This window comes from Cicer arietinum, chromosome 5 (assembly GCF_000331145.2).
Source record: "Cicer arietinum cultivar CDC Frontier isolate Library 1 chromosome 5, Cicar.CDCFrontier_v2.0, whole genome shotgun sequence".
Classification (NCBI taxonomy): domain Eukaryota; kingdom Viridiplantae; phylum Streptophyta; class Magnoliopsida; order Fabales; family Fabaceae; genus Cicer; species Cicer arietinum.
Window position 1 is genome coordinate 2,269,830 of NC_021164.2, and position 27,798 is coordinate 2,297,627.

A 27,798-nucleotide genomic window follows, 5' to 3' on the forward strand; every position below is an offset into this window, starting at 1 on the left:
TATTCAATCTTTAATCTTGACCATCCAAATTTATTTATCAACGGTTGTGGTTTAGTAGAAAAATATCAATCCTCATACTTTTAGTTGGACCAATCAAATTGATCTATTCAATCCTACTAACTTCTATAAATAGATAACTAGATCACACAATATCACCACACCTTCTATCTCATCATACCTTCTATTTCATCATAATCATGGCTTCTCAACAAGTCATTTGTATTGTTTATTACAATGGTTCAATTGTCGATGGAGTTGAAGGGAAAACATTTGTAAGTGATTACAAAAAGGCGTTCAAAGTACATTCTAGCAGCAACCTTGCTCGTCTAAAGAATGTCATTAAGAAAAAGTTGCAGTTCGACGACAACGTGACGATAACTGATATAGTTTATCGACACCTTGTCTTCTTTGGTGAAAATACAACCAGATTTGAATTGATGAAGGTTTGTGATGACGACGATGTTGAACTCATGTTTGATGTTTATGCACAATGGTCACAACTTGGCACCATTGAGTTATACATTACATTTGAAAGTGGTCCTACTTCACAACACAACACTATCAACCCATCACAACCATCAACCTCAAACATGCCTATCCCATCACAACACTATGAACCATACTCTACCCCTTATCAACCCGACGTACATTCTCCATCACAACACTATCAACCATACCAACCATACTCTAGCCAAAATGAACAAACTCAACATGTCCACAATGTCCACAATGTCTCCCAACAACTTAGCCCTTATCAACCCGACGTACATTCTCCATCACAACACTATCAACCATACTCTAGCCAAAATGAACAAACTCAACATGTCCACAATGTCTCCCAACAACTTAGCCCTTATCAACCCGACGTACATTCTCCATCACAACACTATCAACCATACTCTAGCCAAAATGAACAAACTCAACATGTCCACAATGTCTCCCAACAACTTTATCACGAATCTCTCCCAACAAGTCCACAATGTGATCTTCCACTTAGTGTCCATTATAATATCAATGAGGAAGAATTAGGTGATTATAGTGAAGATGATGAAACATACTTCGATGAATCATCTGGTGATTCTGACGATGATGATATTGATGAAGATATGGAAGCAGAAGATCAACTTATCCCACCTGTATTCGATCCACCATTCCACATGAAGAACATCAATCTATCCACCGCAAACCAACCAACTGAATTTGATCACATGTTCATTGACGAAGTCCCAAATTTAGATGGAACTCTTGAAGTTGGAATGAAGTTTCAGAGCAAGGATGAATGTGTACATGCAATCAAGCGTTATCATCTAAAACAATCATTGAACTTTGTGGTGCAAAAATCAGATCTAGAAAGGTACGTTATTATTTGTTCACATCCAAATTGTTTGTTTAGATGTAGAGCTTCAAAACGCAAAAAAAATGAATTGTGGGTGATTGGGAAATTGAATGATCATACATGCACAAATTCTGCACTATCACAAGATCATACAAAGCTTGATTCTAACATGATATGTGCAAGTATAATGCAAGTTATGAGGATGGACCCTTCAATCAAAGTGAAGGTCATTATTGCTCAGATTCAGGCTTTGTATAACTACACAATTAGTTATAGAAAAGCTTGGTTGGGAAAAAATAAGGCAATCGAACAAATTTATGGCAATTGGGAAGAGTCTTACAATCAACTTCCACGATGGTTATTAGTTATGCGAACGTTTGCTCCAGGAACCATTATTAAAATGGAAACAATCCCAGCTTATAATGAACATGGTTTGATAAATGGGATGACAATCTTTCATAGACTATTTTGGGCTTACGTTCCATGCATATCTGCGTTTAAATTTTGCAAACCAATTGTGCAAGTTGATGGAACTTGGTTATACGGAAAATATAAGGGAACTCTATTGGTAGCAGTTGCACAGGATGGGAACGACAATATCATTCCAATTGCTTATGCTCTTGTGGAAGGTGAGACAAAAGAGGCTTGGAGTTTCTTTTTGAGAAATTTGAGATCACACGTCACTCCACAAGCCAACATTTGTTTGATTTCAGATAGACACGAATCTATCAAAAGTGCTTACAATAATCTGAATAATGGGTGGCAACATCCTCCGTCAAAGCATGTGTTTTGCGTCCGACATATTGCACAAAATTTTGCAAGGGAATTTAAGGATAATGCTTTGAAGAACAAGGTTATTTCTATGGGTAATACTTTAATTCTTACTTCTTATCATTAATTAAAAATTAAATTATGAAGTTTTATAATTAGTGTAATAATGCATTGTCTGTTGTTTCAATACAGGTTACTCAATCAATGAGTCTACATATCGATACTGTTGGATTTTGATCCTTTGATTCCTAATTTTGACATAATTAATAATTCAACAATGTTCATACAATACATGATAAATCTAATATTTGAATTGAGCAAGATTTCAGGAACAACAATCAAATCCTACACACTTGGAACAGGTTGCTTGAAACACAAGAAATCAACAAAAGTTGATTTTTGACTGAAGCAAATCGATTGGGAAATCGATTTCATAACAAGGGTGTAAGGAAACACAACTGTTTATGTTGGTATAATCGATTGGACAATCGACTGACTGAATTAGAAATTGAAAATGCACAAGTCAGTGGCACCCCAGTTTTGAGGGTAATCGATTGACAAATCGATTATACAATTCACAAAGTAAACCTGATTGAAATAAATCGATTGGGAAATCGATTGGATAAGTCACAGTGGAAACCCAGTTTTAAGGGTAATCGATTGGCAAATCGATTACTTAAAAATCACTTGCAAAATAACTTTTCCTGTGACATACAAATCGATTGGACAATCTATGTTGTAATATTTCAATCAAGTTAAATTTGGTCGAAATCGATTGGGAAATCGATTGAACCAAATCCCAGGTAAGAACGTTTTCAGACAAATACATACAAATCGATTAGTATCAAAATAGCTGAGTCGCTGACTTAAACCCAATCGATTGGCAAATCGATTGACAAAACCTTTTGAAAACCCATTGAACTCTGAGCGTGTGATCAAATCGATTTTAAGTATTTGTTATTCGATTATGAAGATTGGATAAATCGATTATGGAATCGATTGATATGTGTTTCAGTTTGAACATAACATCTGCAATCGATTACGAAATCGATTCATATCAGTCTTAACATAATCACTGAGAAATGTTGTTTAAAGTCGATTGTGGTAAATCGATTGGCTTATATAGTTTCAAGATTCAAGAAAAACAAGACACACGATAATCGATTGGCAAATCGATTAGACTGGTTTATCACTTTACGAAATCGATTGGTAAATCGATTGATTAATGTGTTTTTCAGAAACTATATAAACTGTCTTCAATCTGTCTTTCAATAACATGAATGATAATAACAATGATAATTGACCAAGATTGAAGACTATTTTTTGTTCTTCCTTATTTCTGTTTGTAATAATTCTTTGAAACAAAAACAAAGCGAGAAAATCCAGCTAGAAACTGGTGACTACTTTCTTGGGTGAGAGTGCTCAACAAGAAAGAGTTGTACTTTGATTCTGTGATAGGTTGCTGAGTATCTACAAGGATCAGAGGGTGATCAATAGGAAATAGATCATTAAGATAGATAGGTTTCGGGGAGGAAACTGGACAATCTCTAATTGATTCTTTCTATTGGAGAAGAAAATCTGAAATCCGTTTGGATTTGCAGGACTGGATGTAGGTTGTCAAGTGGACAACTGAACCAGTATAAATCCTTGGTGCAATCTTCTCTAACCCTTATCTCCTTTGATTTACTATCTTGATATATCTGTATATGTGATTAAAATTAGATGCATGTTAAACATATTCTGTAATAAGTAATATTGTTTAATCTTTTAATTTGACTTGTATGCATCTTGATTAATCTCATATCAATCTAATAAAACTTGCTAATCTTGTATGCCACAATTTAATTTCCGCTGTGTGTATGAAATTGATTTAATTTCATAAAGAACTGATACATTCTGATATATTCCGCTTATTACGAGGTCATATATACCTTGATTATGAATAGTATCTATAAAACACACCTTGAAGGTAGGAAGCAATGGTGGAATAAAATTCTAAAAATAAGAACTATATAATCTAAATTTTGAACTTTTTATAAGCTCATTATACTAACTATTTGTGTTTATTGACTTGTAAACATGGCTTATCTTTGCCTTTTTTGTTTTAGTATTTAGAGAGCTATATGTTTTGTTTCAAATTGTACTCCACTAGTATAGTTACTTTGACGGGTTTACTACGTTTGGAATTTTATCACTTTAATGTTTATGTCAAAATTTAAAACATCAACATTGTTGCTTTAAATGCTTTGTTAAGTTCAATTTTCAGTTCTTCTATTGTGATATTCAATTGTTGCTTTTCGGTCAGTATCAAAGTGATTTGTCATCTTCAATGTTTATTATTCACTTCAATTTTTGATTCTGATAATATGATTATCAATATAGAAGAATGTTTGTTGTTCTCACTCACTTCAGTTAGATAGATGCCAAAGCTACTAAAAGGACTTTTATAAATAACGCGATAGTACACCGAGTAATAGATTGTAGAGTTACAGGGAGATCCGTTTGTGTTTATTAATGTCTATTCTTAGATTTGTTTACTAGGTTGATGTTAAAACATCAGACAAATTAATACTTCTTTCAAATTTATTTATAAACAAAAACGAGACAAACAAACCAAAGTTGATATGTTTAGTTCAAATTTTAGAGTAGATAGATGTTTATATTTATTGTTTTTCATCATATTTCTATTTGTGCTTAGTGAAGTATGAGATATTATATACGAATTTTGTGATGTCAACTTTTTCTTTTACTATACAAATAGTTTATACATAGATACAACGATATTATGACTTTTCAAATAAATTTAGTTCATTTAAAATTAGCGAATCAATGATTGATATTATAATCACTTACATGTATACATAATATCAACCATTAATTTGATCAACAATGATTAATATTACTTACTTTATTCTTTTTTATACACCATATTTTATAACTCAAATCATATTGAAACTTAGTAGTAGAGATGAGAAATAGAGAAAGAAATAAAAAATACCATTTTTTTTCTTTGACAAGATATCCAATTATTAGATCATTCTAAGTAGACCATTTTATAATTATCCAGCGCACTAACTCCTAGCATTTTGCCATGGTGGACGTTACTCCAAAAGTATCCATTGTATAATTATCTAGCGCACTAACTCCTAGCATTTAAAAGCTTATATTTTAAAATATTTAATACACAAAATACTATATTAAAATACATCGTAATAATGGACAAATAAAATTATTTGATATAAAAAAATTAATCAATTTTTTTAATAATATGCAAAATTAAATATATTAATAATTGAAAAGATTTAATATTGAGTTGACTTATGCATAGTCATAAATAGTGGTATAATATTATTTTTATAAAAAATGATAGAATATGCCCATAATTGTGGAATCCAAAAAGCATTCCCTTTCATTCGGACTAACAATATAAATAACGAGAAAGTGGTCATAGATTTATAAGTCATTGTGTCAATTATTCAACACCGCAAAGCAAGATGGTTACACTCTCCAAAAATGTGTTATTAGTTTCTATGCTAACAATCTATGTTACCAACAACATTAGTAATTACCAACTTGGTGTTCATTGCAAAGATAAACATCATGATATTGAATTTCAATCACTACATTCCGGTGAAAGTTATACTTTTAATTTTTGTGGTTTTAAATGGAGTAACCAATTTCATTACTTCGACATTTATGTTGAAAAACAGGATCAAAATAATTGTGAAAAAAAGTGTTATTGGGCAATAAACGAATCAGGACCATGTAGGGTTATTGGTGATTATATAACTTGCTATCCTTGAAATTCTCCTATAGAAAAGAGACAACTTTATCATACTCTTAATGTGTAACGTGGTCAATATATTGTCCTTTAAAATTTATATAGATTGAAAAATAAAATCATATATTATAAATTTTGTTATAATTTAAAATTGTGTATTAACAATTGTGAATTGTGAATATGATTTTCTTTTCTATCTTAATTTTTTTTCATATTTTATTCAACGTAAAATTTCCTTTTAATGCACTCTAAGATCATCAACGATAGTTAATATTAATCGCTAATTGATTGCGTGCCTCGACTGATTAACAACTTTGTGGGGTGTATACTGATACTATATATTTATTTTTCATTTAATATTTATTTTAATTATTTATTTATTTTTATTTGTGTTAATCTTTATTTTTTATTCATTTTTATATAATATTTATTTTAATCTTTAATAAAATAATAAATTTGTATAATTTTTTAAAAAATAAATTATTAAAAGTATTATTAAGTAAAATATCAATAATAAAAATAAACAAAGAAACAAATAAATAAATAAGACAAAAAAAATTAAATAAAAGATACAAAATTAAAATTATATTTTAACTAATCAAATAATATAAAAAATGAAGTGATGCAACATAAAAGACGGTGGAGGCAGTGGCAGAAGATAGTTTGGGGCAGATCCAGCCGTTGACGGTGGTGGCTGGATTTTGGTAGTGTTGTGACTATAAACGTGAAAGAGATGAGAGGGAAAGTGGGAGGTGTGGCAAGAGACTGGGTAAGGAATGATCTATATTTTTATTTTATTTTTGTTTCTAACTCATCTAAGCCTTTGATTATTTTTAGAATATATTTGATTGTGTATAAAAACGATTCATTAGTGAGACATCTACTTGATGGTAGATTCTAAAAGCCACTCTCATAAAATATAACTTTTCAGGGCTGGCCCAACACGAGACCTAAAGTGAAATTATTAGATAAGGCATTTTTAAAATTTAATAAATAAATTATTAATATTTTATTTAATAATTATATAATTTTTTTAACAAAATTAATGATATTTTCAAATCTATTTTCTCTATATTTTTCAAATAATGAAATAAGACATTTCAACGGTTATACGACATCAGACACTCATGTAAATTTTTCCATATTTTAGTTTAAGAAGAAAAGAATGTGTATATATTGTACCTCAAATAACTCATGTTAACGATATGTTCACTATTTATCTCATGATCTCTCCATTTATAAATAGTAGTTCTCATATTAATCATATACTCACCTTTTATCTCATGATTATTTAATTTATAATTAATATTTCTCTCATCTCTACTGTCTTAATTAACCAATTTAGTTGTACTGAGATAGATATTAAATAATTTGTAATAAAAACAAAATATTTTATTTAATTTATATAAAATTTTATCAAAATTAGTTTTAAGAATATTAAAATGTGAGGCGTTTTTCATAGATAAAAAATATTTGAGGTCTTTTTTTAAATAAAAAATTTTGTTTTTTAGAGAGGCTTAAAGCGCTTGCTTTGGTGGCCCACTAGTTTTTACGAGTGGTACAATTTCAAACACTGCATTTTCAATAGTGTTCAACGAAAAACAGCAAACGCTTGTATAGAGTTCTGTATTTTCACTGAATTAAAAATAAAACACGGAAAATACTACACGATACAAATTTAAAGTAAAACATTAAGAGCTTGATTCAAAAAGATGACAGTTTACTCTTCTTCGGTGGCGATTTCACCATTTTCTTGTTATACTTCCTTGCATGTGGTTACTCAGAAACTTAGGATGCATCTACAGAATCAATAACAATAAACTATTAAGAAAAATTATATAAAAAAAATATCAATCAATTGAAAATTAAAAAAAAAAAAGTTGAAAACTCAGAAATACAAAGGAGAATGAAAATATACCCCTTTGGTGGAAGTGAGATGGTGTTTTAGCTATCTAAAATTCAATACAAACAAACAGAATTAAACTACGAAGGGGAATTGTTATAGGGTGAAATGCGAGAGAAATAGATTATTGAAAAAATAAAGACAGTTGTAAGGATAATATATATATATATAAACATGTATAATAAATTATATTGCATTTTTACTTACTCATATTCTAATGGTTTGTTTTGTGCAAGAGGGAGAGATGGAAAAATATCGATTCTTAATTTTTTTTATGAAACTTTTTATAACTTAACTTTATTGTATTATTACAGTTTGATTTTTCAATTGCAATTGTGAGAATACATCAATAATAAAAGATATTAAAATTAAAGAAATAAAAAATGCTTGTTAACATACATTTTCTAAGTTGTTACTTTTTTAATTGCCGTCATGATGTTATGGTGTAGCGGATTCTTTGCCCAATTGCTAGAGGCTGCAACAGCTATTATATCAGCCACGTTTCCCCTGTAGCAACACCATGTGTATGTGGTGTATTTTTGGCTTGCTGCCATTGTCCTTCATCTGCCACTGATAACATTGGAGAGAAGTGATAAACTGAGAGTTTGGATTGTCTACCTTTGGCTTGAGACGTAGAGACAAGCTTTCTAAGCACATGAATTTTATTTAAAGTAAATGCAAAAAATAAACTATACGAAGCATAAGTTTACAGGAAGTACAGTAATTAAAACTTAGAGGTGAAAGATAGAGATTATACTGTACCTCAATTCGCATTTTGTAGGAACCTTGGGTCAATCACATGTCATACAAAATGACAAAGAAATAGAGAGAGATGTACCTATAGATGGAATCATCCCCTTGAAAATGCAAGGTAATACTGCCTACAAAAGATTCACACTGGGTTCGACCCTTACTTGAACCTCACCATGGCTGGCGCTCTTCAGCATCAGCCATCAGGTTGCCTTTTTTAGTTTCACTATACATTTTGTAATTTTGCATAAGACTGAATGTTGGACAGTGAAGAGTTAGGAGGAAAATAAGCTCCATATTGCAAATACGATGGCATTGCGAATGATGAGTATGCAAATTAGATAATAAAGGATTTAGAATGAATACATTGGAGACAAAGTTGGGTAGCACATGATACATATTGCCGATAAGACCTTTAGAAGTTCTAGTAAAGAGTGTAGATTAGTTGGATAGTAGTCCAATAGTTAGAAGAAGATGGAGGCCAAGAAAAATTATATAAATTTATAATCAAATATGAGGGATTTTAAGTTTAAAAGGTTTGTTTTTAGAAATGATTTACCATAAAATAATATTAGCGTCATTTGATTCATAAATTTGAAAGAAAAGGTTCAAAAACATATTTATTATTATTAGCGTCTGCCTATCGGATAAATGCTTTGCTGTTGTGATATATAAGATTATAAGGTCAACCTTAGCTTTTCCAGTCCATGTGGTTAAGGGACATCAAGTATACAGAAATAGCCATTATCTCTCTGCCGCAACAGTGGGAAAATTTAAGAAAAATTCCATATATCCTAATTTCATATATCTAAAAATTTAAGGAAAATTCCATATATCTAAAAATTTAAGTTTTATTGGCTGTGATCATTTCTTAATAAAAAAATTCCAACTGTCACCTATAGGGAAGACTGTGATTACCAGTGACCATGCACTCAAACTGGAGTCTGTTCCAAATTGGATAGCAATTCATCTTTGTGATACTTTTACTTTTTTTTCCCCTATTCTTTGTTCATGAGAAATATTTGCAAAATATTGACTATTATCCATTGAAATCAGAAACTAATGTTTGTGTTGCAAATTATATTGTTGTTGTAATAGTTTTTATTAGTTCTAGAAGTTAACAGATATATAATCTTTATGTTATTTCCATGTAATAAAAGTTAGGCTTCTAGTTTATTGTAAGTTAAGTAATTATTGGTAGTATGCAGGTTACTTTTGTTGAAGCTTTAGATCAGCTTATGCCTGGATTTGATCCTGAAATCAGCAAGCTGGCTCAGAGGGTTCTTGTAAATCCCCGTAATATTGACTATCATACTGGATTTTTTGCATCCAAGGTAACTACATCTTTTAATTTCTTGATTCAGTTTTTGTTGATTGGCTAGTTTGACAAGCCACAGTCCTCACATTTTCCTTATAGATCATAAAGCTCATAAGTGCTTAATGTACTGGCTATATGTTTAGCATATGAGTGCATGAAACTGCACTGAAGCAGAAAATCTATATGACGGATTCACAATTAGATTCCGCTTCTTTCTCTTTTCCCTTTTTTCTTCCATTGCTAAGGGGTCAGTTTTCCATGCTTAGTTTCAGAGATAGCACCTTCTGTACTATGTTAATATTACTTATATACTATGTTTACTAAAACCATTGGCAGTTCAAAGAAAATGCTGTTATATGAGAAGCAACATTTACTAAGGATAAATCGCAACATTGATTTAAAGCTGTTATAATTAAAAATGCTGGTATTACTAATTATTATATAGTGCAAAACAGACCATCGTTAATAATAACAAAAGATAAATTGCAACATTTACTACAACCATTGACAGTTCAAAAATATGCTGTTATATGAGAAGCCTAATAAAGTGTTGGCAAACTATTAAACCGTGAAAATATTTCCTGGTAACAAAAGCACATTTTATTATTTAAAAAGATGAGATAGGCTATAGAACATTATTGCAAATATTCCAACGTTGGGTCACTGGAATTAAACCCTATGATTGACTAATTTTCAATTTCTTTAAAAACCACGAATTCATAAATAAATAAATAAAGGGTTCTTAATAGCTTATCATCTCTGTATTTACATCTATAGTGGAAGAAAAGATGCAGCTTAACTTAACAAAAACCTATAAAGCATTTCTATAAACTAATTTAAGAATATTTTAAGGTAAAGAAAAAACATTTAAACTCATTCCATTGGACATTTTGAAATCAACCTTGATACACATTCAAACAGGCTTTTGGAGAACAACCAAGATCAATAACCCCTGCTTGATTAGTTGATCATTGACTATATGAAATGGATGGGGACAGCAAATACGAAGCATAATATTATGTAGTTCTAAACTGACAGGGGTTAATATCACAATAATATATATACTAAAACCAATGGCAAATCAAAATGAAGAACAATTACATGTCTCAATGAAATCTTACAATGCCAGATAACCTTTTAAAAACCTGATAAACTGAGCTACTGATGAGGGAACAGGTCTCAACCAAAAAAGGGAGAAAATTCAAGGGGAAACTGCCCTAAAGCTCATAAGTGCTTAATGTACTGGCTAAAGGGGAAACTGAGCTTCTGGTAGTTGATTCAATAAAATCATAAAGCTCATAAGTGCTTAATGTACTGGCTATATGTTTAGCATATGAGTGCATGAAACTGCCCTAAAGCAGAAAATCTATATGACTGATTCACGATTAGATTCCACTTCTTTCTCTTTTACCTTTTTTCTTGTATTGCTAAGGGGTCAGTTTTCCATTCTTAGTTTCAAAGACAGCACCTTCTGTACTATGTTAGTTCACCTCTTGTTTACCTGTGTATTTTATTTGGATTTGTTACAAGTTATTTTCTTTACTTTGTTACAGGTGGATGCTGCACTAATAGCAACTGGAAGGGCTCCATTCACACAAGGTCTAGGACTGGAGAATGTATGAATTTCTAACCGAGTGTTTATGATAGGAAATTTTCTCCATAATAGTCATAAATATCTTTAGGTTAATACAATTAGATAAGCTAATAAAATATTTTTAATGTAACTTTGGTTAATACTACCCCTCTCCTAAAAAGTGGAGTGCTTATTGGGTGAAGTCAGATTATGAGGGAGGAAGTGGAGTGACTGGTGGAGGTGTGCCTATTAGGATGATGTTTGGCTCTTAGTAACAACAAAATTCATGGGTTTGTGTTGTGCGGCTAGCTGCCAAGTTTGAACAGAATTCAATAGTTTAGAATTCAATAGTTTAGTGTGTAAATCATAATAGGGACATGACTACTATCATTGTAGATCACAATTATAAGAATAAAGCAACAACTGTCAATGGACACCTAAAATAAAATTTAAGCACGCATTGAACATTACAGTAGCACTTAGTGAAAACACAATCAACTAAATATTCATATGATAAAAATTCAATAGTGTTCAACAAAAACCAGCAAAAACGCTGTTAGAGTACTGGATTTTCACTGCATTAAAAATAAAGCCAGTTTACTCTTCTTCGGTGGCGATTTCCCCATTTTTGTTGTTGTGCTTCCTTGCATACCTCTGGTTCCTGAGAAACTTAGGATCCATCTACAGAATCAATAACAATACACTATTAGCCAAAATTATATGAATCAATTATTAATTGAATAAAAAAGTTGAAAACTGAGAAATAGAAAGGAGAATGAAAACATACCCCTTTGGTGGAAGTGTGACGGTGCCTCTTTGGCTTTTTGATGCCGTTCTTGTGAGCCTTGTAAGATTGGTTGTGAGCTGTGTGATTCTTTGACTTCGCCATCTCTGAAATTCAACAAAAACAAATAGAAGTTAAACAACGAAGGGGAAAGGGAATTGTTAGAGAAAACAAATAGAATTTAATTTAAACAACGAAGGGGAAGGGGAATTGTTGCTAACCTTGAAGTCGAGCGGCTAGGGTTTTCTGTGTTCTGTGTAGTTAAGGGGTAATTAGTAAATAGAGGAATTCTATATATCCACCCAAGTATGAGGGTAAAAGGTGGGCGGGCTTAGTGCTCCTCAAAATCAATCTGCTAGACAAGCCCAAGTATAAATATGTTAGTTATCAAAATAAATGGAACTTATTGATAAATAAATAAATAAATAAAGGAAACTTAAATATTTTCAGAATTTATCCTCAAAATATTAAACAATTCTAAATTATTTTATTATTAATTATTAGTTGATTTTTTAATATTAAACGGATAAAGTGAAATTGAAAATTTGAAATCAGTACACATAGTAATATTTGAATTATAGTCGAAAATAATAATTCAAATTATATTTAAAGTTGAAATAATATTTATTTTAACTAAAATGATATTCATTATAAAATGAAAAAATACTAATAATTAAATGTTAATGAGAATTACATTGTGTAGCAGAATTACATTATCATACAATAAGTATCAATAATTAATATTTTTTCCATTAAGCTCCTTTCCATTCCAAAACCTTCTTCCTTGCTTCATTCAATTTATCCAAGTCTCAAATAAAAATAATACAGTTTGAAAACTGAATTTTAATTAAAAAAATGTAGAAAATCAAAACCCTAAATTCTAATAAGAAGCTAAACTTTAAACTAGCAAGTTAAAAATATTAATATTTAAGATTGTGGAAAAATTTACAGACTTTTAAATTTAGAAGCTAAATCCTAAAAATCACAAATAAAAAACTAACAAAATTTTAGACAATAAATAAAGCTGGACACATTCATGTAAAAATTGTATATTAGAAATATCTACCGACAATATATATAAACATATTAATAGGGTGTTAACGTGTTATTAGTATCGTACAAAGGTGATGATTTCCTTCTGAAACATGTAATTGGCTTTCATTTTGATCTGTCAATGTATTTAACGGGTATGGTTTGACTTTATCCACTCAATAACCTTATTTTATGTTCGATTTTTCTAATTATGGGTCAATCTTAACAAACATCAAATCGTTTTTTATCAGATAATAATTTTAATGATTCAAACCTTCAAGCCCAAACCAGTTAAAGGCAAATATGTTATTTATTTCAATTTACTTCAAATAATGAGTTTTTAAATTATGAAATTTAGTCTACATATTGTGATTTTAATGAAATCGAATTTTATTTAATTGTATTGTTTTTGGGAGTAACTTGAACCAACCGATAATTTCTTGTTTGATAATAAATTTTGATTTTTTGTACAACCCATATCAATTAAATATGATTATTTTGGGTGATGGATCTAGTCACACAAACAACTCAATCTAACTTTTGAACACCAATACGAGGTAGAGATAAAAGAGAGGGGTAAAGAGAAATGGTTGCTGAGTCTTACCTCATATTTTGTCTTTAAATTACACATTTGAGAGAAGAAACCCGCTAATGTATGTTCACATTCTTAATAATTTCGTGAGCAAGCTGTACAGGAGACATGAAAAGATTCTTAATAATTTCATGAGTAAGAGTCTTACATTCTTCGAATTTAGGGTTTGTTTCGATCTCAATTTCTCTCGTAGTTTATTTCATTACTCTTCCCTTTCGTTGTTTAATTTTGTTTGTTTGTGTTGAATTTTAGAGATAGCGAAGTCAAAGAATCACACAACTCACAACCAATTTTACAAGGCACACAAGAACGACATCAAAAAACTAAAGAGTATCAATTATGAGTATTTTTAGTTGGTACACGATGACTAAAAATATCAAGAAAAGAATGTATCAATACAAGTAATATTCTGCGGCAATCCATTATAAGGCTGGCGGTGATCTCCCTCAAATGGTTCAAATGGTTCCCTTCTTTTACAGGATTTTGAATGTGCTCGCTTCTTACGCTCAAAGATGCGGAATATTTCGGAAGTCCCTAATACAAGCAAATTTCTTCAAAAATTTATACTTTGTTTGGGAAGATTAGACTGCAACTGGTTCACTTACTGCGATAGATGCGTGTGCTTTAACCTGCCTCAGTAATAGAAGAGAACGCATATTAATGCAGATGTTACAATGAACTAGCTCTATGGTGTGTGTAATATAAAGTCAATAGGGATGTTGTACGTTACACTCAATAACAAGTTGATACTACATTAAGGATTATCTCACCTTTGCTGATTTAAATAACTCATCAAGAACCTCAGACAGAGTTGGATGTGCATGAACTGCAAGCTTTATGTCCTGCATGGTGCCACAAAACGGTGAGGTTTAGTAGATAGATTGGATAAGACAATAAGAGACATTGGTGACTAGTAATAGTCTAAAACCCATGTTCGTCACTGTGTATAAATTACAGTGTCGGGCGGTGGAAAAATTACCTGAATACATGTCCCTAATGCTATAGCATTGGATGCTTCATGGATGAGATTTGCTGCATGCAAACCGAAAATATGAACTCCTAGGATTTCTCCTTTGTCAGGTCTGTATATCAACTGCATGACAATGTAAATGACAGTTAGCAATGTCAAGCCTGTATAGGAACAAAAAAAATCCAGATAAAAAAATGGATAAGAATGTCGAACAACTGTCATGACCAGATAATTTTAGTACCACCAAAGAAATTCTTTAGTACAGAATTCATCAAAAGCATTTAACACTTTAATAAGCATTGGTGGAGCAAGATACAAAAATATAACCTTGGCAAGTCCCTCCCCTTCATTTTCTGCTAGAGCTTTCGTGTTAGCTTTAAAACCTGTTTTAGCAACACTGACTTCAAACCCCTCCTTTTCACCTTTCTCCCTTGCTTGAGGCTGCAAGTTTTAAGTTAGGTCATAACACATAAGAATTTCAACTGAAGGACAACAAACAATAGTTTTATTGCATGAATAACATAGTGGCAAAGGGGGTAGCAGAATTGAAAAATGGAGTGCCGAGTTCTGATATACCTCTGTCAATCCAACCATGCTAATTTCAGGATGAGTGAAACATGCAACTGGGATACTTAAATGATTGAGCACGTGATCTCTTCCAGTGACTTGTTCAACCACTGTCAAAATATTTTTAATAAGGTGAAACTGAAGCAAAAAAAAAAAAAAATTAATGGAAAATTGACATCAGTTTCCACTTACCTGAAATTCCTTGAGCACTTGCAGCATGAGCAAGCATCATCTTTCCATTTGCATCGCCAATACAGTATAAATTAGGTACCTATCATTCCACATCTTATATCAGTAACAATAAGTCAGATAAAAGATAATTAGTGCATGAGAAATTCAGACAAACCAGCTTGCCATTTGCATCAATTACACGCATGCGCTCGTCCACAGGAACAAAGCCTCGCTGTGTTGCTACATCAACCTGTAGGAAGAATATACAAATATATACATTCATTTCCTTCAGGGAAAATTTCCTATCATAAACACTCCGTTAGAAATACATACATTCTCCAGTCCTAGACCTTGTGTGAATGGAGCCCTTCCAGTTGCTATTAGTGCAGCATCCACCTGTAACAAAGTAAAGAAAATAATTTGTAACAAATCCAAATAAAATACACAGGTAAACAAGAGGTGAACTAACATAGTACAGAAGGTGCTATCTCTGAAACTAAGCATGGAAAACTGACCCCTTAGTAATGCAAGAAAAAAGGGAAAAGAGAAAGAAGCGGAATCTAATTGTGAACCAGTCATATAGATTTTCTGCTTCAGTGCAGTTTCATGCACTCATATGCTAAACATATAGCCAGTACATTAAGCACTTATGAGCTTTATGATTTTATTGAATCAACTGCGAGAAGCTTTGGCACTTCAGCTTAACACATTTAACACATGAACAATGAGTTTACTTGAAATCTTTCTAATAAAAAGATTAAGTTACCTCCAAAGTGTCCTTTGGTTCCTTGGTTTATGCATCAATAAGTTCAATCAAGACAGGTTTTCCATCCCTTGAAGGAGTGATCTATAAGGAAAATGTGAGGACTGTGGCTTGTCAAAGTAGCCAATCAACAAAAACTGAATCAAGAAATTAAAAGATGTAGTTACCTTGGATGCAAAAACTCCAGTATGATAGTCAATATTGCGGGGATTTACAAGAACCCTCTGAGCCAGCTTGCTGATTTCAGGATCAAATCCAGGCATAAGCTGATCTAAAGCTTCAACAAAAGTAACCTGCATAATACCAATAATTACTTACCTTACAATAAACTAGAAGCCTAACTTTTATTACATGGAAATAATATAAAGATTATATATCTGTTAACTTCTAGAACTAATAAAAACTATAACAACAACAATATGATTTACAACACAAACATATGTTTCTGATTTCGATGGATAATAGTCAATGTTTTGCAAATATTTCTCATGAACAAAGGATAGTGGAAAAAAAAGTAAAAGTATCACAAAGATGCATCACCTCACTTCCAAGTGCCGTATATACATCACTGAATTCAAGGCCAATATACCCACTTCCTACAATTGTTACCCAATCAGGAACAGACTCCAGTTTGAGTGCATGGTCACTGGTAATCACAGTCTTCCCTAGAGATGACAGTTGGAATTTTTTTATTAAGAAATGATCACAGCCAATAAAACTTAAAAAGAAATCAGGAGATTATTAAATGTAGGTCATAAAGAAGAAAGAAGATTTCCTCATGACAAATCTTAGGACCAGACAGAATTTTTAAAATTTCAAATTACATGGAAGGTAAATCATACATTGAACATCGATACTTGGGGGGGCGGGGAAGAAATCAAGAGATTAATAAATGTAGGTCATAAAGAAGAAAGAAGATTTCCTCATGACAAATCTTAGGACCAGACAGAATTTTTAAAATTTCAAATTACATGGAAGGTAAATCATACATTGAACAATGATACTTGGGGGGGGGAGTACAAATTTGGATATATGGAATTTTTCTTAAATTTTCCACTGTTGCAGACATAATGGCTATTTCTGTATACTTGATGTCCCTTAACCACATGGACTGGAAAAGCTAAGGTGGACCTTATAATCCTATATATTACAACAACAAAGCATTTATCCGATAAGCAGAGTTGACTACATGAATCAAATGACGCTAATAATATCTTATGGTAAATCATTTCTAAAAACAAACCATTTAAACTTAAAATCCCTCATATTTGATTATAAATTTATATAGTTTTTCTTGGCCTCCATCTTCTTCTAACTATTGGACTACTATCCAACTAATCTACACTCTTTACTAGAACTTCTAAAGGTCTTATCGGCAATATGTATCATGTGCTACCCAACTTTGTCCCCAATGCATTCATTCTAAATCTTTTCTTGTCTTATTTGCATACTCATCATTTGCAATGTCATCGTATTTGCAATATGGAGCTTATTTTCCTCCTGACTCTTCACTGTCCAACATTCAGTCTTATGCAAAATTACAAAACTTATAGTAAAACTAAAAAAGGCACCCTGATGGCTGATGCTGAAGAGCGCCAGCCATGGTGAGGTTCAAGGGTCAAACCCAGTGCGAATCTTTTGTACGCAGTATTACCTTGCATTTTCAAGGGGATGATTCCATCTATAGGTACATCTCTCTCTATTTCTTTGTCATTTTGTATGACATGTGATTGACCCAAAGTTCCTACAAAATGTGAATTGAGGTACAGTATAATCTCTATCTTTCACCTCTTAAGTTTTAATTACTGTACCTCCTGTAAACTTATGCTTCGTATAGTTCATTTTTTGCATTTACTTTAAATAAAATTCATGTGCTTTGAAAGCTTGTCTCTACATCTCAATTTATCACTTCTCTCAAATGTTATCAGTGGCAGATGAAGGACAATGGCAGCAAGCCAAAAATACACCACATAAACATGGTGTTGCTATGGGGGAAACGTGGCTGATATAATAGCTGTTGCAGCCTCTAGCAATTGGGCAAAGAATCTGCTACACCATAACATCATGACGGCAATTAGACTACATTGCCTCTCTCCAACTCGGACTATATTATCTTCAAAAGGTACGCAGCACGTCACTGGCTCTTCAAGTATATTTAATAAGCATATTCAAGACCAAGTTAAAAAAATTTGGACTCAGCTAAAAATTGGTATTATAGTTATCATATGTGGCCTACCATGTTTTCACAGTTCTCACACTTGTTATAACCTTACTATGAATATTAGTAATTTGCTTGAGTATAAGCAATATGAACTATTTTATTCTCAAAAACCATCCACAAAACCTCTCTCTCTAGGCATCCTAACCATCCCTTCTCCAAAGCAATAAAAACCATGCACAAGTCATTTTGATTCCTAGGGTATACCTCTATCAATCTTCTTAGAAAGTATATTGCTTTCACGGTTTACATCCCTGTCATAAAACCAAATTAATTTTCTCCGATATTATTCTATATACTATTCAGCAAAACATATCTCTAATGGAAAATTGATCCCTTTTTTCCTTTCATAAGACTTCAGTTTTTTCTAGAGTTTAGTCCAACTTTTTGTAAATGAAAGACCAGAAGTCAACTAAATTATGTAAAACTAGAATGAGCATCAGATATTCATAACATGAAAGGAAAAGATTGATGTTTACCATCAACTTCAACACCCTTAGGAACAAAAGGAACAGAATCAGTGGCAATGATGATATCTTTTGCAGTTACTATGCTGTTTGAAGAGCCAATTTTCACCTTTTGAGGACCCTGCACAGATTCATGCATGGCAGCAAATGAAAATGTAAAAAGTTTCCTCTGCCATTTCAGGAAACAGATAGTCCCATTCCATTCACTAAGAGTGTGCTTGAAACATTAAAAATTAATTTAAGTTGTGAATCAAATCGCATGTTCACAGAGCATAGATTGCATAATAATATTTATATGCCACCTACCACTATAGTACCAAAACCAGTAAGTATGTCTACTCCAATCGCTTTTAGGGAGTTGGTCAAATTACTACGGATTTTTGAAGCAAGATTGTTAGCATGATCAGCTACTCCTTGTCTGTCATACCCAGCAGCAGAAACCTGAAAAAATCCAAACATACAAATGTAACATCACATGCAACTGCACTCGCTCTACACCTCTCTTCATCACGTATAGTATTCTTAACATTCTTACATGTAAACCCAAAGACTTCAAATGATGATCACTCTTTAGTTCCCGCATACGACCACTAGCAGCCAAAAGAGCTTTAGAAGGAACACATCCTCTGTTTACACATGTCCCTTCCACCACGTCTCCCTCCACTATAGCTGTTTTCAGTCCTTGCAATCACTGCTTTATCAAAATTCACTCTCACAAAAAATGTGACATTCATGATTCATCTTACTTTATCACATAATAATCAGCATTTAACAATTAAAGTTACTTGATTTATCATATAGATAGTATTCCATCTTCATTTTAGCAAGAAAAATTTATCTCAAAAATGAATGTAATTCTCAATTTTTATTGTAACTTTAATTATTTTTTTCAATTGTATCATTCAATTATTACTATGTATACTACTTTCAAACCTTTAATTCTACACTGCATTTATGATAATGAAAAACACATCAAATAGTTAAGAAGAATAATTTGGTAAAATGATTATTCTTTTTTCCTAATATATGTGAAATGAGCCATATGCGTGACACTCATCTTGTGACGGAGTAAGTAATAATATTTACATATGAATTTCTATGAGCATATCGTCAGTGTCGCTTTGAAGTTTGAACTTATTTACTGATTTAGTTGCAAAATTGACTGAAATACTGAAAAAATTATGAATCTCGTAATAAAAAGTTGAAATGAAATGAGATTATTGAGATCAAACCTTCTCGACAGCGTGAAGCGCAGCACCATGACCACCAACACCAGCACCAATAATCAACAAATCATAATCAAAGGATCCAGAAGTGCTGCCATTGTCAGATACCGCAGCGGATATTACCGCAGAGTGTTGGCGGCGAGGAAGCTGGCGGAGATTACGGTTAAGAGAAGTTGCAAAACCTAATCCCAACGCCTCGCGTCTTAAACCGCAGAAGCTGAGGTTGAGAGGCTTGGGAGAGGAGACTGGAAAAGAGGGATGTGATCTGGAAACGATGGCGGGGGAGAGAGAGAGTGAGAGAGAGGATTGCATTTTGAGGGAGAGGAGAGAGTGGAAATGGGGAAATGAAGATGTAGTGAGAAAGAGAAGAGAGATCTGAGGAAGAATGTATAAAAGAAAGAGAGAAACTTTGGGCGGATTAACCATAAACCACTTTTTCATAAGGCTGTAACTTATGGATCTTTTGCTTTTAATTCTAAATCGGATCACCCACGTGAGGTAAATGATTTTAGACCCATTTATTTGATAGGATGTTTAAATAAAATTATTACAAAATTGATGGTTACTCGTTTAAAATAAGTTCTTGTTCTTATAATATTTTATTTCTAAAATGCTTTTCTTAGTTGACAAATGTTTGATAGAGTTGTTATTGTGAATAAGGTTATTGATCTTGCCCAAAGAAGAAAGGATTTTTGTTTTCAACCAAGGGTCGATTTTGAAAAGGCTTACAATTGCATTTGTCAATGATATATGGAATACATGATGGTTATAATGGGTTTTGGTAGTAAATGGATTGCGTGGATTAAGGCTTATATTTTTCTAGTAGTATGTCAAGGCTTGTTAATGGCAGGTCGACAATTCTTGGAAAATTAATATTTTCCAATATGTTGATGATACCAATGTTCTTGGGAAAATTTATGGTGTATCATGACTATTTTTATAAGCTTTGAAATGATTTTTGGATTAACAGTTAATATTCGTAAAAGTAAACTCTTTGGTATAAGGCTTGATGAAAATTTATTGGAAGATATCTCCACCTTTTTTATTACGTGCTTCTCGATTAATTCCATTTAAGTTCATTGACTTGCTGGTGGGAGACAATCCAATACGGTATATAACTTGGCTACATGTCATTGAGAATACCAAAAAAAAATTAAGTTATTAGAATGAGAGATATGTGTCTAGAATGACAAATTATTTTGATCAATTCAGTGTTGAGCAGTGTTCCTCTTTATTTTGTATCATTTTATATGACTCCAAAAAAGTTATTGATGAGATGTTCAATATACAGGTAAACTTTATTTGAGGTGAAATAGAGGCCCAAAGGAAAATTGTTGGGATAGATGTTATAAAATATATAGACAAAAGACGAAAGGTGGACTTGGTGTGTAAAATTTGGAGCTATTTAATATATTTTTATTAAATTAATGGAGGTGGCAAATATTTGATAATCGAAAAGCTATTTAGTACAACGTCTTTAATTAATTTCATGTATGGTTCGTTACTATATAAGATTTTATACCGTAATGTTTGTGTAACTCATTCAAAAGATTTAATCTAGTGGCGATAATTGTTGATGTCCGGTGGCTCTTATTTAGAAGAACCTAGTTGGTTTGCTTCTAAAATTTGTTGCAATATTATAAATGGGGATAATATTGACTTTTGGAGAGACAAGTGATCTGGGGAAATCTTTTATGCAATTTATTTCCCCAATTATTTATTGTCGTATAATCAATATACAAAGATTCAAGAGACGAGAATTTGAATTAATTTAGGTTGAAAGTAATATCAATGTGGCATGGTAATGAACTTCGTGATATATTTGATGTGATACATCTTGTTCCTGGTGTGTGTGATCGATGGATTTAGATTGTTGATAGAACACATAATTTTACTTTTAGGAGATGTTAATGCTTTTAACCATAACAACTTCAACGAAGTATCATACCCAATTATGCATAATGATTTGCAAAACTTTTGTTGCTAAGGTTGCCAACTCGGGGTGAATTACTGAAAGGAGATGATTTAAAGTATAGATTTACTTCATCTTGTGTTATATGTTATAGATTTACTTCATTTTTTTTTGTGAGTGTAATGCTACAAGGACTATTTGAGATGAAAGTCTTTGACTGCCTTCATAGTGGCTATTGTACTTCATGTATTAAGTTGAAGTATCCTTTATACTCAACTATAATTCATTTTGATTATTAAAAAAAAATATATAGGTTTTATTTTGCAGTACCACTAAATTAAATTAGGACACTTGTTAGATAAATAAAAATAAAATTTTGAAAGATGTGCATATGATGTTTTGAAATTTTAAAAGTGAATTATTTTCATAAAATTTTATTTTATTTATTTTGTTATTCTTTAACATGTGCTCAGCATTACCCTTAACTAATTTATATGCAGAAAAAAAACCAATTTATAATTTATTTGTCTATATTGTAAGCTTTTTTTAATATCCTGTACTTTTTTTATAGTTTTTCTTTTTTTTATATTTATCCTTTTCAAACAAGTATTTCAATGCACTTAATCGTTGATCAAATGTGTAATTTTGAATAGAATATGACAATTTTATCAAAGATAGAGATATTTGTTAGGGGGAATAGTTAGAACTGCACATCTTTTGCGTTGTCATTGTAACCCAATTAGTAATCTCAATAGCTAGCTAATTACAATTGTTTTCTTATGTCACAACATTGGCCCACAAATGTTTGCAAGGGTGGAAGATGATCCATCAAAAAGCTCAAAAAATTGAATTGTATCCCAAATTTTGCTCAATAAATATTAGGTGCGGCAACATTAAAAGGCAAATCAAAAGCTGAGTTTATTTGAAACAAATACAAATTTTATTATATCTCTTACTATTTCATTGTGAAGAAAAATTAGTCTTTTTATTTTATCATTTACATTTTATAAAATAACGAAAATTTTTGGAGTAGATAATGAGATAAATACATAAGGTATTTCGCTAAGCTTGTTAAAAAATAATAATAAATTTTAAGCTCGGATAATATATTTCAATTTTTAAATAATTGTTGTTTTAGATTTAATTTTTTTCTAAGATACAACTAATTAATTTTTCTAGTTTTACTTTAAATTAATATTGTATCACCTACCATACCGTCGGTTCTTTATGCACTTGAGTATTTAAAATAATTTATATTTATTGAATGTTTATTCTCTCATAACTCTATTCAATTAACTGTGATTGAATGAGCCACATACAACTAACTCGATAAATTTGAATAACTAACAAGTTTTGGTTAATGATAGATTTATCGAGAGTATTTAAGTTTGAATTATAATTGAAACAATTATTGGTAAAATGTTATGAGGAGTGATAGGAATATTTTTTTCCAATATTCACTCTCGTATTTGATAAAATTAATATACATCTCACACTTTCAACATAAATAATTCATAAAGTGGTTAGACTCACATAGATTTCATTCAATAAGAGAGTGAGTGTTAAAGTCAATGTAAAAAATAGTGTTTTCAATATTTTTAAAACTTTATTTACCTTTTAGCTAAATCTAAATTACTAAAACCATATCTCATAGGAATCAAAGGGTTGCGACAAAACAAATACACAAATATCAAATTTTGGTATAACTATGTGGAGTGTCATGTACGTTTTTAACTTACCACTTCATACTCTAAAACAAAAAAATTAAAGGATACGTAATTTTGAAATAAGCTCTTCAACTGTTGGGATCTTATTAATTTACAATTTTATGGAATGAATTTGACTAACAATTATAAAATTGGCGATTAAATTGATAATTTATTCTTATTCAAGAATATGTTTGGATTTACTTATTCGAATAAATTGATTGACAAATATTTACGATACTTTTGGTGAGAAATAATTGAAACAACTTATAATCATAGACATATCCAAAAACCTATTAAATGAGAGGACCAAAAAGATTATTTGTAAATATTACATAAAATTCAAAAAGGTTATTTGTGAATATTACATAAAATTCAATTAGTGATGACGGTGTTGATGCTTATCATGCTAGATTATATTGAAAAAAATTAACACAATCCTGACATGGACAAGTAGAAATAGTACATAGTTGCTTTAAAACAATTAGTGAATTAATAAATAGCATTAGTGGATTAGGAAAATGAGTAATCTGGTTTAGGTGGAGTAAGTGACTAACACATGACTCAATACTATAGGATCTTATTTTTATTTGATAATCGATCAATGTTTGAAAACTTAAAAATAACAATTATTTAAAGTCTTGTGCAGCCAAATTTGGATTCCTTTTCAACTTCATAAATTGTAGATTTTTATATTGATAAATTTTAGTGTCGCATAAATCCATAAAGACTCGTAACTTTGTTATTTATAAACCTATTTCAATTTTATTTGTTGTTGAGTGTTCAATCGTCCAAGGAATTTTAAATCGTATTATTTCATTTGTCGATCATAATCATTTTTAATTGACAAAGGCATAACAAATTTTGCGTTTTTCTTATTTCATATCAAATTCACTTTTTTTATTTTTTATCTGTATTCAATTCAAACATTTATATCGTGAATATCAAGAGTCGTACTTTTTTGCAACTGAATCAATGATATGAGAAATTGTAAATAACAAAAGTATACTACGTGATTTATATTTAAACCACGAGAGAGACATAAAGAACATGAAAATAATCCATATTTTATAAATTATAAACATCAAGTGTTCTAATGCAAGATCCAAATAAGATCTTTTCTCAATTTCACCATTTTCATTATGTGAAATTTTAATTCATTTTCAAGATGTCTCTTATGAGATTACAAATGTTTATTTGTAGTAAGAATATCTTTAAATTTAAATGAATCATAAGTGACACTATTAATTAAAATAAACTAAAAATTATTAAAAAAAATTAAAATAAACAAATTTTATTTTAATTTATTAAAATATTAATTACCTTAATGTTCTTTAGATATTAGACCATATGTTATAATGTTTCCTTTTTTACTTAAATTATGACATTTGTGTTGAAACAAAATCTCAATTTAATATTTTGATGAAAACAAACAAAAAGTTAATTAAGAATGTTAATTATGATGCTAAATGTTATGTTAATTTAACTTGTGCTTTTGAGTGAATTTAATTAAGAACAGAATCAAAACTACATACCCTTCATTGATGAGAAAAAAAAGTAAATCGTACTTAAATTAAAAACTACATCGAGTGTGATATTTCAATCTTCTCTTTCAATAGGACAATCAATTTTCTCCTCCAATTCTTCTACTAAAGGTGTGCAATATTGAACGATCTTGTAGATTTTGACTGGAGTATTGAGCGGATGCATTACTGCATCAATCTTTCTTAGATGTTTTGAAATTTTTATGATTGCTTGATTAGTTAGCATTGTCAATTTTGAAAATAAGTCTTTGATTGTTTAATTGTCCAAGAAACATCATAAATACCAAACGAAGGAAACCACAATATGGAAATGTTAAAGTGTGTCACAATCCACTAATGCGTAGAGTTAAGAAAAGTCGCCGAAAGAGCAAACATTCTATTCTCTCCCTCTTCCTTTAATTCTATTGTTTCCAAGCTCATTCTTGTCGATGTCTACGGTTCGTACTTGCGAGAGACCGATGAAATTACTTAATTTTATATTTCATATGATATCTTTATTGTTTGATATTATTGTTATTAGTTAGTTTTAATTCTTAGACTTTGGTTACTTTGTATTAGTTAGCATGTATAAATACTTAGTCTTTGACTATTTTATTAATTAATAAATCATGAGGTCATTTCAGTAAATAACATAACTCATTGAGATCTGCTTCAGGAGATTTTCATCCTTCATGCAAAATTGGTGGAGGAGGCTATGGAGTTGTCTACAAGGTGAGGATCATCACCACAATTTGTTGCATTTTCAGTTGCAGCACAACAGCTAGATGTGTTGCAGTTTTTACTGAATAATTTGTTGCTCAGATATTGCTTATTATGGTTCAATCTAACCTCTTATTATTATTTAATTTATTTTGTTTGCAGCTCCAAAAATGCCACATTTCAATTTCGGAACATTTAAGATCAAAACACACACCAAATTCATCATAAATAGTGATTTTGTTTGTTTGAGATCAATATACATTACTTTGTGTTTCTTTCAATTAATACTTTAAAGTCGTTAGAATATATATCTCTTGTTTAAAACTATTAAATATGAAATAATATTTTGGTTTTCTTAATGATATTGTGAAATGTTGTGTCAATAATTTTCTTAATCTTATCTATTGAAATTAACGCCACCATTATTTAGAAGGTTAAAGTTGTGAGGATAATCGAATTCAATAAAAAATATTTACTCAGTCTAATCACTCTTAATTAGATATGCTAATTGTATTATAAAAATCTAAATAGCTAGGAAATAATTAAGAAATCACTATCAACTTGTGGTTACAGAGTTGCTAGAAAATTGCTAATTTGAAATCAAAGGTATATAGTTAGAATATATCAACTTTTTAACAATTATATACTAAGCATTAACTGCAAATTGCAAATTACCTAGGATCTTTTTGTTGCTAATTAGTCTCTCTATCCATCTTTTTGTAGCTAATTAGTCTCTAAATTTTGTAGCAAATCTGTAACTAATCCTAGCAAACAAACACTACGCGAAAAAACGGATTTTACAACGCTTTTTTTAAGCCATTTACAGCGCTTTTTCAAAAAAATAAGCGTTGTGGAAACGAGCGCTGTAAATGATACAACAGCGCTTTTATAAAAGCGCTATAAAACATGTAAATACAACGCGCGCTTGTTATGCACATTTTACAGCGCTTCTTAACAAAAAGCGCTGTAATATGCACCCCATTATATGAGTTATGGGTGTGCATTTTACAGCGCTTTCTCAAAAAAGCGCTCTAAAATGCACACCCATAACTCATATATGGGTGGGCATATTACAACGCTTTCTCACAAAAGCGCTGTAATATGCCCACCCATAACTCATATATGGGTGTGCATATTACAGCGCTTTCTCAAAAAAGCGCTGTAAAATGCCCACCTATAATTTCATATTATGGGTCTGCATCTTACAGCGCTTTTCTTGTACATTTTATAAACTAACATTTTACCTCATTTTTGTAGGTCCAAATAAATAAACCACCCCTACAGCCAAAAAAAGGCAGCAGACCTCAAAAATTGGAGGTTAATAGGGCTGCCAAACTACAAAGGCTGGAGGGTAATAAAGCTGCAAAACTTGCAGCAACAAAAAATCTGGATCGGGGAAAATCGGTCGCTGCTGCTGCTGCTCCTAATAAAAGTCAGCCACGCCTTGGTAAATACGGGGCGTGTCTTGACATCCAAATAAAAAGGAACATGGGCAGCAGCAACGATTCGCCCATTGTACAAATGAATCAAGACATCTTTGGAGATGAGTATATTGAGTACCTCGAAAAGGAGCAAATGTACGATCTTCTCGAACATAAGGAGCTGAGTGTTACTGTAATCAGCTTGTACATAAGGTAAAAAATACTTTTAATTGCATTTATTTGTAATTAATTAAATGTATTGGTAATTAATCTAGTTTAAAATTTTCATTGAAG

At 31.0% G+C, this 27,798-nt stretch overlaps 2 protein-coding genes, 1 non-coding gene and 1 pseudogene across 3 annotated transcripts; 1 reads left to right on the forward strand and 3 right to left on the reverse strand.

The window, feature by feature from the left end:
* The first annotated feature begins 197 nt into the window (after positions 1 to 197).
* LOC105852070 (uncharacterized) lies at positions 198 to 3,179 on the forward strand. The gene is made up of 3 exons (XM_073368325.1): positions 198 to 592; positions 851 to 2,202; positions 2,300 to 3,179. Exons 1-3 carry the CDS (start codon positions 198 to 200, stop codon positions 2,350 to 2,352), a joined length of 1,800 nt encoding a protein of 599 aa, XP_073224426.1. The 3' UTR covers positions 2,353 to 3,179.
* Positions 3,180 to 11,844: 8,665 nt separating this feature from the next.
* Positions 11,845 to 12,569, reverse strand: LOC101505029 (large ribosomal subunit protein eL29z-like). Its single transcript, XM_004499601.3, has 3 exons — positions 12,438 to 12,569; positions 12,220 to 12,323; positions 11,845 to 12,113 (listed from the first exon to the last, which is right to left on the reverse strand). The coding sequence occupies exons 2-3, from the start codon at positions 12,319 to 12,321 to the stop codon at positions 12,030 to 12,032; spliced, it is 186 nt and encodes a 61-aa protein (XP_004499658.1). The 5' UTR covers positions 12,322 to 12,323; positions 12,438 to 12,569; the 3' UTR covers positions 11,845 to 12,029.
* Positions 12,570 to 14,155: 1,586 nt separating this feature from the next.
* LOC101504703 (dihydrolipoyl dehydrogenase 2, chloroplastic-like) lies at positions 14,156 to 20,667 on the reverse strand (annotated as a pseudogene).
* Positions 20,668 to 27,067: 6,400 nt separating this feature from the next.
* Positions 27,068 to 27,195, reverse strand: LOC113786798 (small nucleolar RNA SNORA69). Its single transcript, XR_003473111.1, has one exon. It is a non-coding gene; the product is annotated as a small nucleolar RNA SNORA69 (small nucleolar RNA).
* Between the last annotated feature and the right edge of the window lie 603 nt (positions 27,196 to 27,798).

Coding starts and splice junctions, on each gene's coding strand:
- LOC105852070 (XM_073368325.1), top strand. CDS start 198: ATGGCTTCTCAACAAGTCATTTGTATTGTTTATTACAATGGTTCAATT. Junction 593..850: donor CAACCATCAACCTCAAACAT/GCCTATCCCATC, acceptor CCAACAACTTAG/CCCTTATCAACCCGACGTAC. Junction 2,203..2,299: donor GAACAAGGTTATTTCTATGG/GTAATACTTTAA, acceptor GTTTCAATACAG/GTTACTCAATCAATGAGTCT.
- LOC101505029 (XM_004499601.3), bottom strand. CDS start 12,321: ATGGCGAAGTCAAAGAATCACACAGCTCACAACCAATCTTACAAGGCT. Junction 12,114..12,219: donor GTCACACTTCCACCAAAGGG/GTATGTTTTCAT, acceptor TTGATTCTGTAG/ATGGATCCTAAGTTTCTCAG.